The 15299-nt window shown below is 33.8% G+C and overlaps 1 protein-coding gene across 1 annotated transcript in view; it reads right to left on the bottom strand.

Moving 5' to 3' along the window:
• ABCA13 (ATP binding cassette subfamily A member 13) overlaps positions 1–15299 on the bottom strand; it is a 371167-nt gene that overhangs the window by 177535 nt on the left and 178333 nt on the right. The window contains exons 29-33 of the mRNA XM_072598129.1: positions 12867–13116; positions 6614–6703; positions 4023–4092; positions 1899–2017; positions 321–408 (exon numbers count right to left, since the gene is read on the bottom strand). Of these exons, the coding sequence (XP_072454230.1) occupies positions 321–408; positions 1899–2017; positions 4023–4092; positions 6614–6703; positions 12867–13116 (617 nt within the window). The remainder of the gene's footprint in view (positions 1–320; positions 409–1898; positions 2018–4022; positions 4093–6613; positions 6704–12866; positions 13117–15299) is intronic.

Here is a 15299-nt window from a genome sequence, read left to right as displayed (position 1 = left end):
GAAAACTACAAAAAGGAACTGATTATGGAGAGAAAGAATAAATGGGAATTAACCTAGAAAAAGAACTGTTTCTCCAGTCCCTGCTCTTTCTCTATTAATTCTAGTTCCCAAAGTGGAATTTAGGAGAGGTAAATGCTTCTTTGGTCCCACATCACCCAGTCCCATAGCCTCCCAAAGGAGAGATGGCTTCCAAGCAACATAGTGGATTTGAGAAGGGTAAGTCCAAAAAGCTTTGATTTAGTTCCTTAAATGTTACTGACTGTAACTATCTCAACTTTGCATTTTCACAATCACATTTAAAAAGTTAAGAAGTACTTTACCTTTGCCAAAGTTTGAGGTTTTGACATGTTTAGATTTGCATCTTGACCTTGGTTAGGGATTGTCACTCCAAAAGACCAACCTCCAAGCCTAAAAATATAAAACATACATCAGGTACCTAGGCAATATAATATCAATATAATAATAAATCATTTTCTCACAAAAGATCATAGCCTAAATTGACAGAAATGAAGAAGTTTATAACTGCACATTTTTGATGTCTTAAATGAAAGCTTTGCACATATTAGGTACCTTTCAATTGAATTCAATTTTATGAGCATTTTATTGGACCCCTATTATGTACTAGGCACTGTGTTAGGTGCCTGGGAAAAAAGGAGAAAAATGGAACATTCCATGCCTTGAAGGACTTGAGAATATAATGTGTAAATATATTTTTAAAAAGACATGGATATAATACTAGTAATGTAATAATATTGTTAGCATTTATAGACCACTTAAAAGTTTGCTAAGCACTTTGCAAATATTATCTCATTTTATCTTTACAACAATCCTGGGAAGAAGGTAATATTATTCACCCCACTTTATAGCTAAGAAAACTTAAGTTAACTTCCCTAGATCACACAGCTGGTAAGTAGCTGAGACTGGTTTTGAATTCAAGTCCTTCTGAATCTAAGTCCAGCACTCCCTTCACTATAACACTTAGCTGTCATTCAGCTTGTGGGGGAAGAAAGCTATAAAAACTAGAATCATGAATGGTTTCCTTAGAAGTTGGTACATGCCTTCCACATAGTAGGTCTGTGGAATAACAATAATCTGTGAAATTGACATTGTTATCTTGAATTGCTACTAAGTCAAGCAAGGCATAGCATTTAAAAAAAAAAAACTTACATAATTCATTAAACCTGGGTAGGTCTATTCTATTTTTAAAAAATCATGATCCTCAGCATGCAAAAATTATTAATGTTTAGTTATTAGTTTCCAAGAATGAGGCTTTTCCAACAAAGTTTTTCCCCAAGCTGAGCATAAATAGAGTTGAGAGAAGTTAAAGAATAACCACAGACTAGCTTTCTACTTTACCTGCCCCTTTCCTGCTATTTCTTGAAAGATATTCTCTTCCAAGTCGGAGATAATGAATGAAAAAATGAAGGATGAATAAAAAATAACTTGTGTCTGGGAAAATTCAGTAAAGAGAATTCAAGAAATAGCAGAAACTGTTTTTTTTTCTGTCTTCTTCAGTTAAATTTGCCACCTTTGATAAAGGTAATACAGAATAAAGCAAAAGATTTAAAAAATCGTCATGGTCGAAGCCTGATCAGTTGAATAAACATTAGTGATTTCTGTGTCATTTTAGGGAATTTCATCATTTTTGTGAATTATTTTTTCTAGTTCTTATCATATATGAACTCTTACACCCCACTGATGCTTGACCTTCTTGTTTCTACTACAGTCAGTGTTGCTGGGTGATATTACTAGAACCCATACGATCAATGATGGGCAATAGGGTACTACCTTAGACCTCAAAATATCTTTGGAATTAAATTTGTAAGTATGCAGCCATTTCTTAAAATATCTAGATTCCCAAAACAGCTTAAATTATTTATGTCCTATTTTAAAGTTACCTTGGTTTTTTGGAAGGCCACAATAAATATTCTTCTACATCAAATGCTGAAAGATTGAATAGAGTATTTCCCTTACTGTTCTTCAGGTAGGGAGCACTGATGTTCTCTATTGGACATTTCTGAAATTTAAAAGAAGAAATAAAGAAGAACTCATTTTTAAACCAGAAATCCTACAGGTTAGACAACAGTTTAAGAAAATCACTCCTTAAATTTACTACTATACTTCCAATCTGAATTTGACTTTTTTCTTTATCATATTAAAATAAATTTGGGGGATTTTGTATATTTCAGATAACTAAAATCTTTATAAGGATCTCTTGAATTTCAGAATTTCTCACTGCAATTTTACTAATCAGTTATTACAAACCCTTTTACGCATGTGAATTTGGAATTCCTAAGTACAAACTAAAAACAAAATCTGTTTTCACAGTGAAGGTAATGATTTTAATGAACCTGAAACAAGAGCTATTACTAGGAGGACTGCTATTGCTAGCAATCAAAGTCCAAAGAAATGAGTTTCTTTCAAAAGTATATAAAGGAGATAAGTGCATTGCAAACATATTTTAATTTTCTGATGAGAGTAGGAGTTCTGACTCTGGAGTCAGAAGCCCTAAGTTAAATGTCACCTCTGACGTTTATTATGTGATATTTGCCAAGTCATTTAACCTCTCCTGGACTCAGTTTCCTCAAATGTAAAATGAGAGATTTGCCCTAGATAGCCTCAGAGGTCATTTCCATAGCTCTAGGTCTACAATTGTAAGATCTGAAGTCACTTCACGGGTTCTGAGAACAGAAGTAATCAGCTCTAAAACATGAAACATGAAAAGTAGGAACAAATGGAAATTGAACAGGTTCAAAGTACAATGCTAAAAAAGTACCAATGCTGTGTAGTTGAATAGGCCCTGGATTTGGAGTCTGAGGCCCTGAATTAAAAAACCCGCTGTGATTTCTTAACTGGGTGATTTTAGGCAAACATTTAATTTTATTATCCTCAATTTCCTCATCTACAAAATGAGTGTTAAGAATAGATGAGTCTGTAATGTCCCTTCTAGTTCTAAACCTAAGAGCCAATCATTTCACTCCCTGCTTTTGATAAGAGATTTAAGGCACATACTACCTCTTAGAAGTTTTGTTTTTTTCCTACCCAAATATCATCGATTCTTTTCTTTTCTATGGGCAAGTAGGTGGCAGTAGATAAAGTGCCATGCCTGAAATCAGGAAGATACATCTTCCTAAGTTCAAACTTGGCCTAGCTCTGTGACTCTGGGTAAGTCACTTAATCTCATTTGCCTCAGTTTCCTCATCTATAAAATGAACTAAAGAAGGAAGTGGCAAACCACTCCAAGATCTTTGCCAAGAAAACCCCAAAAGAAGTCACAAAGAGTCAGACACAACTGAAAAACACCTGAACAACAAGAAATTATTCTATATCTAAATAAACATATAGAGCCTAGTGTTTGATGACATTCAGTCCAAGTATTGAGTTCCCTAAATCTAGGATTTATGTGTGACCATGAAAAAGCTGAATGATGGAGGTTGTAAAAGGGAATTAAATTACCAAGACACTTGCCAAAAAGTTTAGAAGAAAGCATTAGATTGAAAGTCTAGAGATTTTGATCATATTTCAGGCTCTGTGACTTTGGATAAGTTATTTGACTTCTCAAATATTCAGGTCCTTCATCTATTAAGACATAGGACATGGATGAGCCATAGAACCACTGTTTTTTTGGAGGACATCAGAGTTCACCTAATTCACCTAAAATGAAATGCCATCTCTACCATCCCTGATAAGAGGGCAACCACTATCATTCAAGGTCCTCCACAATCTTCTAGATAGCTATATTTTCTAGCTAGTGTTCTTTCATGAGTTTGAGATGTCTTTATTTCAGGTAAATTCAGCTGAAGGGAAGACAAGAGAAGGGAAGGCAAAGGAAGGGAAGGAAAGAGAGTAAAGCCAAGGGAAGAGAAGGGAAAGAGAGAGAAGTCAAGGAAAAGGAAGGGAAAACAATGGCAAAATCAACAAAGAAGAAATAGACAATTATTCAGTTAACAGGAGCTAGAACCCTACAGATAAAGGAGTAAATGCTCCTCCTTGCCAGGGCTTTAGTCTTTTAAAAGACCTACCAAACAAGCACATGAATCCTGGAATTCTCTGGGTGTAAATGGGTCACTTCGCCAGCATGAAAAGTTTTCTCTAATGAAGCAAAGCAGAAAGACAGAATGATTATAAAAGTTAACTCACCTATACTTTTTGTATATCAACGTACCACATGATTGGGATACCACATACAAAGTAATGGTCTCCCACTGGTTAGGAAGCAAAGTTATCACATTTATTTTCACAGCTTGAGCTGTTGATTTGGTGACAATGTTTTATTACAATGACAACATCTCCATTATAGCAAATAATGTTCATTTTCTTCCCCATATCTAACACAGTGTTAAGTCACTCCAGGGTTTCCATTAGATGGCTGTTTTGGGCTTCTGTGAGCCACAACGCACAAGGAGAGGTACCTTCAGATATATTAGGAAAACACCAAAAGTCCATTAACAAACACCCTGTGTTGCTCATTCCTATTCATGGTTTGACACTGTAATTTAATCATCATTTTTAAAAACATAACTTAAGGAGAATAGATTCTGGATTCTGAGAAAAAGTTTATGCACACATCTTATTATAAAAATAGCTTATAGAAAAAAATCAGATAAGAAAAAATCAAAATGCAATGTATTAGGCCAAATGGCACTTTTAAAATATTTTTTTTTTCCTCAACTCAACAAACACTTATTAAACATATTCTAGATGCAAAATACTCTGTTAAGTACTAGAGGCTAAGAAAATAAAGAAATAAATAAGACATCACTTCTGCCCTATACATGCTGACTGCCCTAGGGAGGAAAGTAAGACATACACATAAAAAAACTATAAGGCTTAGAATCACACTAAGACTTTCAAGATCCCCTTTAAAATATATATTAAAAATAATGAATATGAATGGTACTCTTAAGTACTACAGGCTCCCTGGTATGCAAGAGTATTCATTGGATCCTTCCACTCCTTTAGGGACACAGAGCAATAGGATTATTTGGGGCTCTAATAAATCTAATTTCTACTTTTCTACAAACTAGTCACCATGATGAGTTTCTCAAAAGTATCCTGAGAATCCTAAAATTCCTCAAAAACAAGCTTTTAAAGTTAAAGAGATATATAAAATCGTCAACTCTTATTTATGCTCTGACAGACATTCAGACCCAAACATGGGGATGCAAATATTTTTCTTTTAAATCTGAGCAGGACTCTTTATCAAGATATGGTCAATTTCTTATGAGATTCTACTCCAGACTCTTGCTTGATTTAGATTCATAAAATAACACAAAATATTTAAATCTACCAGTTTGATGCCTTCTGGTACATTTTAAAATTTTTGCACCATCATACTTGAATGTGCAAACTCATATTTTAGAACAGATCTATAAAGCAATAGAATTACCAGAACTTTTTCTCATCCATTACCCATCTAGTTAAGTAAGCAAAGTAAAAGAATCAGTTATGATGATAGACAGAGTCTTCTGGTACCAAAATCCTTTCAGTTGCACACTTCTTACCAGAAAAACAATTCCAAAAAACAAAATGCTATTTGTTATATAGAAACACATATCCTGATTGACAATGAGTGCAAACTGTCTCCAGTACGAAACAATAATTCGCAAATCAATTAACTGGATTTTATTATAAGCTTTGATTGGCAAGTTATTTATTCCAAAAAAGTTTCCTCCTGCCCATTTCCTCCACACTTTGGTTATGAGTAAACACTGTTGTGTTTGGCTTTCTACATTTACATTCTACTTGCCCTATTTCATATCAGAGAGTTGTTAGATTCAGCAAATACTCTAACATTGGTGATGCTACCTAAATTCTGAAATATAAACAAAGTAATATTGCTGATAGAATGTTAAATGAAATGTCAATAATTACATGATTCAATGTGTTATCCCTAAAATTGCACTATTTATGGGAGTTTAAAGTTTATTATTTCAAAGCATTTTCATTCAGCTTTAAAATCTAGTGCTTAGCATTGTGTGTACGTGTGTGTTATATTTATCCTGATAGATTATAAATTCCCAGTGGGAAGGAATACACATACATTTTTGTTTATGAGGACCACAGTATTTTTGAACTGAGAAAATAGTGACAAATGCCAACTATGAAGAAAAACATCCCTTGTAGAACTTTGGGTTGGAAGGTGATCATTTTATTACCATTTTAAACACTAAAAATATATCTAAAAGTATACAATGACAACATGAAAGTGCTAAAGGCCCCAAAGGTCTTTTCCAGGCCTTTCAATAACTCTAGACTCAATCTTATTTCATGTACCAGTATTCTACAAGGGTCAATAAAAATGAGCTCATTTTTAATGTTTAATGAATATTTCAAAGTTTTTAGCTCTTAGCACTTTTGAAGAAATTAGATGCTAATATTTTTATTAATTAATCAGTGTTATATTAGCATACATTGTGCATTTACCAAAAAAATGAAAATAGTAATTATGTTGTTTATTTTCAGTTCATAACCCATGGTAATAACCATTAATCCAAGTCAGGAATAATTTAGCTATTTTTAATAATTTCCATTTCAATGACCAGAATTCACAGCACAGAATAGCTAATATGGTCTTGAAAAGAAGCAGTAATGGTTTTCTGTTCATACTTACAGATCAGGTCTAAAATTTGCACACAATGGATCCTGGACATCAAAGCTTCTCAGAAGGACACTAGATAGACCTGTATCCTCACTTTCACTGCTGTATGGGAAGGTAATAAAATAGAAGATCTGTTAGTATAAGTGTTTGACTTTAAGCACGCCAGCAATTGATCTATACCTAGTTTCTTAACTCCTACTATTCTACCCTTGGCAATGTCAAGATGAAGTTTGTCAGTTACTTAAAGTTCTGCATTGGAAGCAGTTTAGGTTATTGTTACTATAGGTACTATGGCAGAGAATCAGACTGCTTTTGCCCAGTAAGAAGTTATGTTTTAAATGTATCATGGGAACTTAGACCTTAACCCCCATCCTACTTATAATATAACTTTTCTGATCAAATATTTGTTCCTACATAATACAAAGATAAGCTTCAATATAATCATTGCCCAAGTTATTAGAAAGCCTAAACCTGTTGAGGTGTACATTAATGTATTCATCCTCAAAGCCTGAGATTATAAGTGCAAAGTCTTTGTTGGCAGAAAGTGGATGACATATGTAGTATATTCGATATGTCTGGGGTTTTTTGTCCTATTAGCATAAGGATTTCCCAGTGTGGAAACTCTCTTTGCCAATGGAGACATACGATTCATCTGAAACTTACAGTCTTAGAAAGATATGTGAGATATGACTAGGTTAAGTGGTCACCTAGCTAGAATATGACAGAGACAGGACCAAAACCTAAGTCCTTCTGACTTCATGGACAATGCTCTATCCTCTTTGCCATACTACTTCTTATGACTGATTTAAACAACTTTTAATAGTGGTGTTATTATATCAATTGGTTATACATCATATGCCATGAGGAACAGTCCTAGCTTAGAAAGTCTACTGTGAACAGCTTAAAAAGCACATGAAATAAAAAAAAGTTTACATACAAGGAAATAGCTACTCAACAACAATTTTCTAAACTGTAACTATACATTAACATCCGAGGTCTGAAAGGAATTATTACTTAGAGAAACTCTTCCTATATTGCATAAAAATTCAAATAATTTTAAAGAATTTAAGATTTTCTGGTAACACTGCAAACTTATTATAGATTCCTGGCAGATATGGCTAGTCATATACAAAGCTTATACACATATATATATGTACATATATATATATGTACATATATATATGTATATCTTTGCAGTAAAGATCTTTCCTGATAACTATGCAATATTACCTGTGAGGAAACAGTCCTAAACTTTATAGCAAAGCAGGAGATGTTTTTACAGGTTTTACAGAAGAGAAATATTTTCTCCTAAATTGTTGCTTATGCAAAAAAGGAGAAAGTGTTTATTTGTAGCATCCATCTTGGGGAATGTTCTGTAGCTGATTTCTGAGAGTCATGAATCCAAGAGGAAATTTCAAAAAGGATTAAAGTTTCTTCAAAAGATTTTTTGATCCATACAACATATTTCATCTATAATAATTAAAAGTAACCATAAGAAAATCAACAATCTTTATCTTTTACATTTTTTTCATAATTTCAGAGACTAGCAATACAAAGTTTTCATTTAAAGGGGGATATGTTCCTCTTGAAATCCAGTTCATTAAATTATAACATGCTTGTGGGTTTTGAGGACAGAAAAGAAGCTTTGGAAGATATAATAATCGAAAGGCTGCCCTTAGCACTTGCCCTTAATGGACTTTAGGCATCTAAAACATCTAATTTCAGTTTCTAAGGCAATTTGAAGAGTTTCTATTCAATTTAATTCAATGAACAATTTCAAGTGCCTACTTGTGCAGAGATCTATTGTAAGCCTTACGAAAATAAAATGGGGGCCCATGTCCCCACAGAACTTCCATTCTAGTATTGAGGACAACAGATATAGGTAGTTGCTACTATACAGTGATGTATGTAATAAGTACATTAAGTAGGTGCAACATGAAGCTCTAAATGTGATACCAGATGTACCAGTTTTTATCAACTAGAGCCTAGTTACTAGGGGTTGAGAGTTTAAAGCTTCAAAAGCTTAATGTACCTTGTCCTCCTTGCACTTCTTCATCTGTTGAATTTTTACTCATCCTTTAAAATGCAACTAACAAGACACCTCTGCTGGGAAGGTGGTACTATATTAATCAACTATTATAGGAAAACTTCAGAAAGAGAAACCACTTAATTTATGTACTTTTTCCATACACACACACACACACACACACACACACACACACACACATACACCAGCAGCAGCAGCACCATAACTTTCAAAATGACTTGTGTGGCTAGAGACACACACATAGCTGATACTTTGAATCTTAGGGGTGCTTGTACAAAGAAAGGAAACTACCCCTCTCCCAGGACCTGACTTTCATAGTGACGGGTTGTACCAAAAAAGATATAGTGGTTACCAAAAGAAGGAAGCAATCTGAGGCTCTTTCCTAACACCTGCCTGGAGGACCAAGTCAACATCATGGGGCAAAGATCCATTCGTTCCACACTAGTTACAACCATACCATATAAATGTGAGTCATTTAAGACAATGATTGGCTCCCAGGAGACAATTATTAAATTTTTAGTGTGAACATTTATACCTTAAAAATTTGTACGTCACAAATTAGGACTTGATTTAATGTTTTGTTGATTCCCTACACTTAAAAAAGTGCTGGAGAAAATATTAATAATGTAGATTAAACTTAAAAATTTGTTGGGTGTACAGTTTTTTCCCCTGAAAGCTGGTTGTTAAACATGAACTAGTACACCCCTACTGGTGTAAGTTCCTACTGGGGCAAGTGACCCTTACTCTCTGAGCTTCAGTCAATTCATCTGTAAAATGGGAAGAATCAACTTTGTAATTTCTATGGGCACTCTGAACTCTAAATCCAATGTCTCTATAACTCCGCATGAATCATGGTAAAGTGAATAATTTAAATGTTAAAGTTCTTACTTTGCTTGTGCTTTAAGAGGAATGTCCTTTCCCATCCCAGAACTAGGGTAATGCCCTGCTCCCAACAAGCACTAGTTGTTTGCAACAGTCTAATTAAGGGATCTATGCATACTGGATTTGACTTTCTAGACAAAGCATCATGATTTTAGAGTTAGATAAGATGCTACAGATCATTGTCCATTCTTCTCTTATTATAAGTAAAGAAACTAAGAGACTAAGCAATTTACCTAACTGCTGCTGAATAAATGCTTGCTGACTGACACAGACGTTGTAAGCAAGCTGGAAGTGCTAAAGAGTATAAAGAGTTTTTCAAAAGTCTTAGAAGAGTTTTAAACTTCAGTAATATAAAGATCTGTTTTTGATTTGTCACATGCCTAGGATCTGCCAAGTTTCATTTAAATCTGTTGAATTTGAGTCTATGAGTATCAGACCCATTGGACCATTCAAGGGTTTAAAACTTCCTTAGAAAAATTAGAACTGTTTCTTTTTTTTCTGATTTTTATGAAAGGTTATAGATAAGTAGTCCTTGTTATTTTATACTCAATTTTTTATATTCTTTTAATTCAGCAATGAAAGCAGCCCCAGAAATTATTGAGAGTGGCCACAAAGATAATTAATACTGACAAAACTAGGCAAGTTCAATGTCTATTTTAAATACCTAGTCTTTTTTTTAAGAATTAGCAGGACTGGACTGTGCAACTATCAAGAGGGAATTACTATAAGGAGAACAATAATAATAAAAGATTTTATATATGCATATATATCACTTTTTACTTTACATCCATTATCTCAATTGATGCTCACAGAAAACCTGGAATTTTCATAGTACAAGTATTAACTACTAGAGGACAATCTAGCTTAAAAATGAGAAAGCTAAGGCAGAGAGGTGAAATAACTTGTCTAAGAACTCATAACTAACAGGTGACAAAGCTGAGAGTCAAATATAAGTTTTCTGATTCTGAGTACAGAGCCCTTTGCGCCACAACAGGCTTTATCTCCACTGTAAGATACTTGACAAAGAGATGAGAGACAGACACACAGAGAAAGGTAGGTAGGTAGGTAGGTAGGTAGGTAGGTAGGTAGGTAGGTAGATAGATAGATAGATAGATAGATAGATAGATAGATAGATAGATAGATAGATAGATAGATAGATAGATAGATAGATGATAGATAATCTTCAACTTAAAACTATGGGTTTTTTCCATTTGAATGTGTTTTGAAATGTAGATTTCTATGAAGCGATCAGAAACAGAATGGATATACCTTATAAAGCAAATCTGTAACTATGGCTAGGAACCAACAAAGGTTGTGTATGAGGTACTAGTGAAAAAATTTCTCCAATTCAATGCAAGTTTTAGTCTCCCACAGAGGAAAGAGTTAGAACAAATTAGCAAGGCTGTATTCCAAGAAATCCTGATTGGAAAACTAAACTCATGAGACACACAGGGTGATCAAAAATTTTCCTGGTTGAAACCAAGTTCTAATATGGAACATTCACCTAAAAGGATCAAGACAGGGGTTGGGGGAGAGGAGATGGGAATAAGTATTTACGCAGTGCCTACTATGTACAAGATATTATGCTAAGCACTTTACAAATACTGTATTACTGGATCTTCATAACACAACTCTGAAAGGTGGATGATGTTTTTATTCCCATTTTACAGCTGAGGAAAATGAGGCAAATAGAGGTTTAGTGATTTACTCAGGGTCACACAGATTTAGTACATTTTTGAAGCTAGATTTGAACTCAGATCTTCCTGACAATAGACTCAGCGCTCTAGTCACTGCACATTGTAGCTGCCTTGAAAAGGAGAAGTAAAATTCTAGGTTAAATAGGGTGTGCACTAAGAAGCCAACACCACCTTCTCTATGTTTAGAAAATAATAATAATAATCTATTCTATGAAACAGAAACCAAGATTTGGAGCAAAGCTAAGCTTTTTAAAACAATGCTCAGAAACATTGGGACCAAAGATGGAGAACTAGATATATGATTAGGAAAGTTCCTAACTCTGATGGAAATAGAATTATATAAAAAGTGACTATTAAGAGTTCAAGTTTAAGGAGATGTATATTCAGATATACTGGTATGATTTATTTTGCTCATTCTATCTCTATCTATACTTCCATTACAATGTTATACAAGTATCTACAAAGATTATTTAACAATTATTTTAATATTTAACTATTGAAAGTACACATGGTTGAATATTTAATATTTCTGAAAATATTTAATAATTACTTTTAATATTTTAAGTAACCATGATTCTATGAGTATAACATCAATTGAGAAAGATTCCATCTGTTCTATATGTTCTATAATACTATAGTGTTCAAATGTTTCCAGATAGTTACATAGTGATTTGAATAAAATGGTAGACTCGGACTCAGGAAGACCAGAGTTCAAATCCTGCCTCAGACCCTTAATATCTCTATGACTCTGGGAAGTTTGCTTAAACTTCTTGACTTCAGTTTTCCCAACTATAAAATGAGGGAAATAATAACATCTACCTCACAGGATTGTGAGGATCAAATGATGTAACATAAAGAGGGCTTTGTAAATCTTGAAGTATTATGTGAATGTCATTTTGCTATTGCTAATCTAATCTAATTTAACACATACTAGTGATCTCTATGGTGCTAAGGTTTTCACAACTTAGGTAGAGTGCTCCTTAGATTACAGAAATACAACTTTGAACTTTGCTGAAGTTCCATTTTCTTCAGACATTCCCAAAAATATTCTCCCCAGGCATAGCTTTTGAGAACCCTGAGTCACCTCCACTCAATGATGAATCATAAGAATAGGATATTACTGGAGAATCTAATAATTATAATAATAAACAGTATTTCATGAAGAAAAGAAGAAATTACTAGATCACACTCTATGTATTTACTCAGTATCCACATGTAGGAAAAACTTGGTCAATTGATTTATGGATTAACTTAACCAATTACTTAGCAGCAGCTACCCAAATTGAAAGTACAGTATGTGGGAGGAAATACAAATCCACTAGAAAAGGAGTTATTAACCTCTTTTTCTGTTTAGATGTGTGATGAATTCTGTGGACGCTTTCTCTGAACAATGTTGGTAAATACTGAAAACAAAATGCATAAGACTGCAAAGAAACCAATTTATAGTAAAATATAGTTATCAAAATATAAAAATCCCTGAGATCATGGACCTCAATTTTAGAATACCTGCAAAGGGTAAGACTTTCAAATTTCATGATATAAAATCAAAGCACACATCACATACATATTTTTAAATGTTTTCAAAAAAACAAAACTATTAAAACCTATAATTATCAGGCATGAAGACTAATATTCTTACCTAAAAAAATATGATTCCTCACTGTCATAATGCCCTGGTGTCAATTTGAGCGAGGGGTAATCAGTGACTAGTGGTTTCACCATGAACAAGCCCATAGCTAAAGCCACAAAGAGAACAGGCAGCACCAGATCTGACAATGTGCCTTTCCAGCCCCTCCTGGTGTGGTGAAACCTCTTCATGAGTAGAGCAGCCATCTGTGTGAGAAGCAGCATGCCTCCTTGATTGGGCTTTATCTTCCCATGGGAGTTGTCTGCAAAAGAAAAGTGCAAGAAAAATTCAGGATGTAGCTACAAATGGAAACAAAACTCCTTCCTAGTGTTTTGTTCATTCCTTTGGTTTAGTCATAAAAACCCCACTGTTGTAAGATCAGATCAGAGTATATATGAACAGAATGGTAAATATATATATGCCCCAATATTTCAAAAGACAAATAAATACTTCACTTAAGAAGAAAACAATAGTCTCTCAGGAGTATCTACTCATTGACAACATGATACCTAAGTCTTAGACTCATCCATAAGTTAAGCTTGTGTGGCCTTGAGGCCATGGGTTCCCCACCCCTGGCAAGTATAAAGTTGTGAATAACTAAGAGAAGGAGAAGGAAGAAGGTAAGGTATTTACAATAGAAAGTATTTGTCTCAGATTCCAGACTATTTAACTTGAAGAACTGTTCATCCAGACTTAACTACTACAGGGAAGACAGAACCAGAAATCCACCTGAGGTAAAACAAATGTTGATAGGGAAATAGTGTCTTTCATTGTGATACAGTAGGAACTCCTGGAGGAAATAACAAGACATTTTGGCAGTTTCTCTTCAAATTATTGCCTTAAAGAGTTGACTAGAGGAGAGCTATTTAACATTCCCACCTACAATCTCCCAAGTGTGGCAGGAAGCAGATTAAAATGAACCTGGGAAATATTTAACAAAATACATTAAAAATACATAAAAACACAATAGAACAAAGATAATGCTGATATGGGGTTTTCTAAGTTAACATGCAGGGAATAGGGATTTTTATATAAGGTATAGTGGATTCCAGTTCTGCTGGAGTTTGACTTTCCTAGCCTGGAGCATTGAAAGGCTAAGTGCCTTGCACATGGTCACAAAGCCAGTATGTCAGAGGCAGGACTTGAACTCATGTCTTCCTCATTCCAACCGCAGCTCTTTATCCAGAATATAACATGTACAACATTGGCTACTGATAGAATTACCACACTATTACTGGAGTGACCAGAGATCACTAAAGAATTCTACAAAAGAAAGTAAGCCTTCCCTGCATTAACTCCAAGAGATACAAATAAATCCATTGGGAGTAAATTTTAGGCAACATCAGCAAAACAAGGTTGAGGCACCGTAAATGAGTACGGGTACAAATTAAATCTGACATTCAGAACAAGGCATGATCTACCATCTGTATCAACACCATTTACCCAATGGTTCTTTCTAGAATATTTCAGAAAATCCAATGAAAACTATATTAAAAGAAAAGGAAAATTGACCCAACAGAAAAAGATATGCTAAATTGATTGTAGAGCTCATAGGTACTAAACTGAAAATACATTTCATTTAAAAAAGCAATGCTCATCTTGGAGGAACCAAGTTATTTCTTAAAGACATTTTAAAAGAAACAATTTCTGTCCTTTAATAGAGATATTAGCTACAAAAGCATAGCCAGAAAGAAGCCTCCATGGCAGGCTCTAAGGACAGACATACTTTAGAATAAAAATGAATCCTTGAGAAAATGAAAAGCTGAATTTGAGAGGGAGTCAATCACTGGTTGAAATATGATGTGGTTTAAAAGTTTTATGAGAGTAGGTTACATTTCACATGAGATGTGACCCATTGGCCATTCAAATATATACATGCATACATACATACGAATACATATATGTAATGTGTGTATATATGTATGCGTATTTTATATATACATAAAGATGTATATAAAGATTTCTTCCTGTGGCAGAAGGGTTAGTCCTGAATTCAAGTCATTCTGGCACTACTCTGAAATAATGATAGCTTATGAATTCAAGAATATGTGCATAAACTAATAGGGAAATATGTTTTGTATGACCACACAAGTATAACCTATATTAAATTGCTTAATTCTTCAATGAGGGAGGAGGGAGAGAAAGGAGAAAGAAAGATAATGTAGAACTCAAACTTTTTAAAAAATGTTAAAAATTGTTTTGCATGTAATAGGGAAAATGTTAAGAGAAGAGAGAGAATATTGGCAATAACAGACAAAGGAATTACTTGTATTTTATTCATTAAAATGAATTATTTTAAGATCACTATTAATATTCAATATTAAGTTTTTCATACAACATTGAATTTCTTTAAATTAATGAGGAAGACAGAAAACACCAGTTGAAATCCACTACATAGCCATATCTACAAACACAAAGTGAAACAGAGGAGGTTATTAAATTCAA

Source organism: Notamacropus eugenii, chromosome 3 (assembly GCF_028372415.1).
Source record: "Notamacropus eugenii isolate mMacEug1 chromosome 3, mMacEug1.pri_v2, whole genome shotgun sequence".
NCBI classification, from domain to species: Eukaryota; Metazoa; Chordata; class Mammalia; order Diprotodontia; family Macropodidae; genus Notamacropus; species Notamacropus eugenii.
This window is presented reverse-complemented; position numbering and strand designations above follow the sequence as displayed.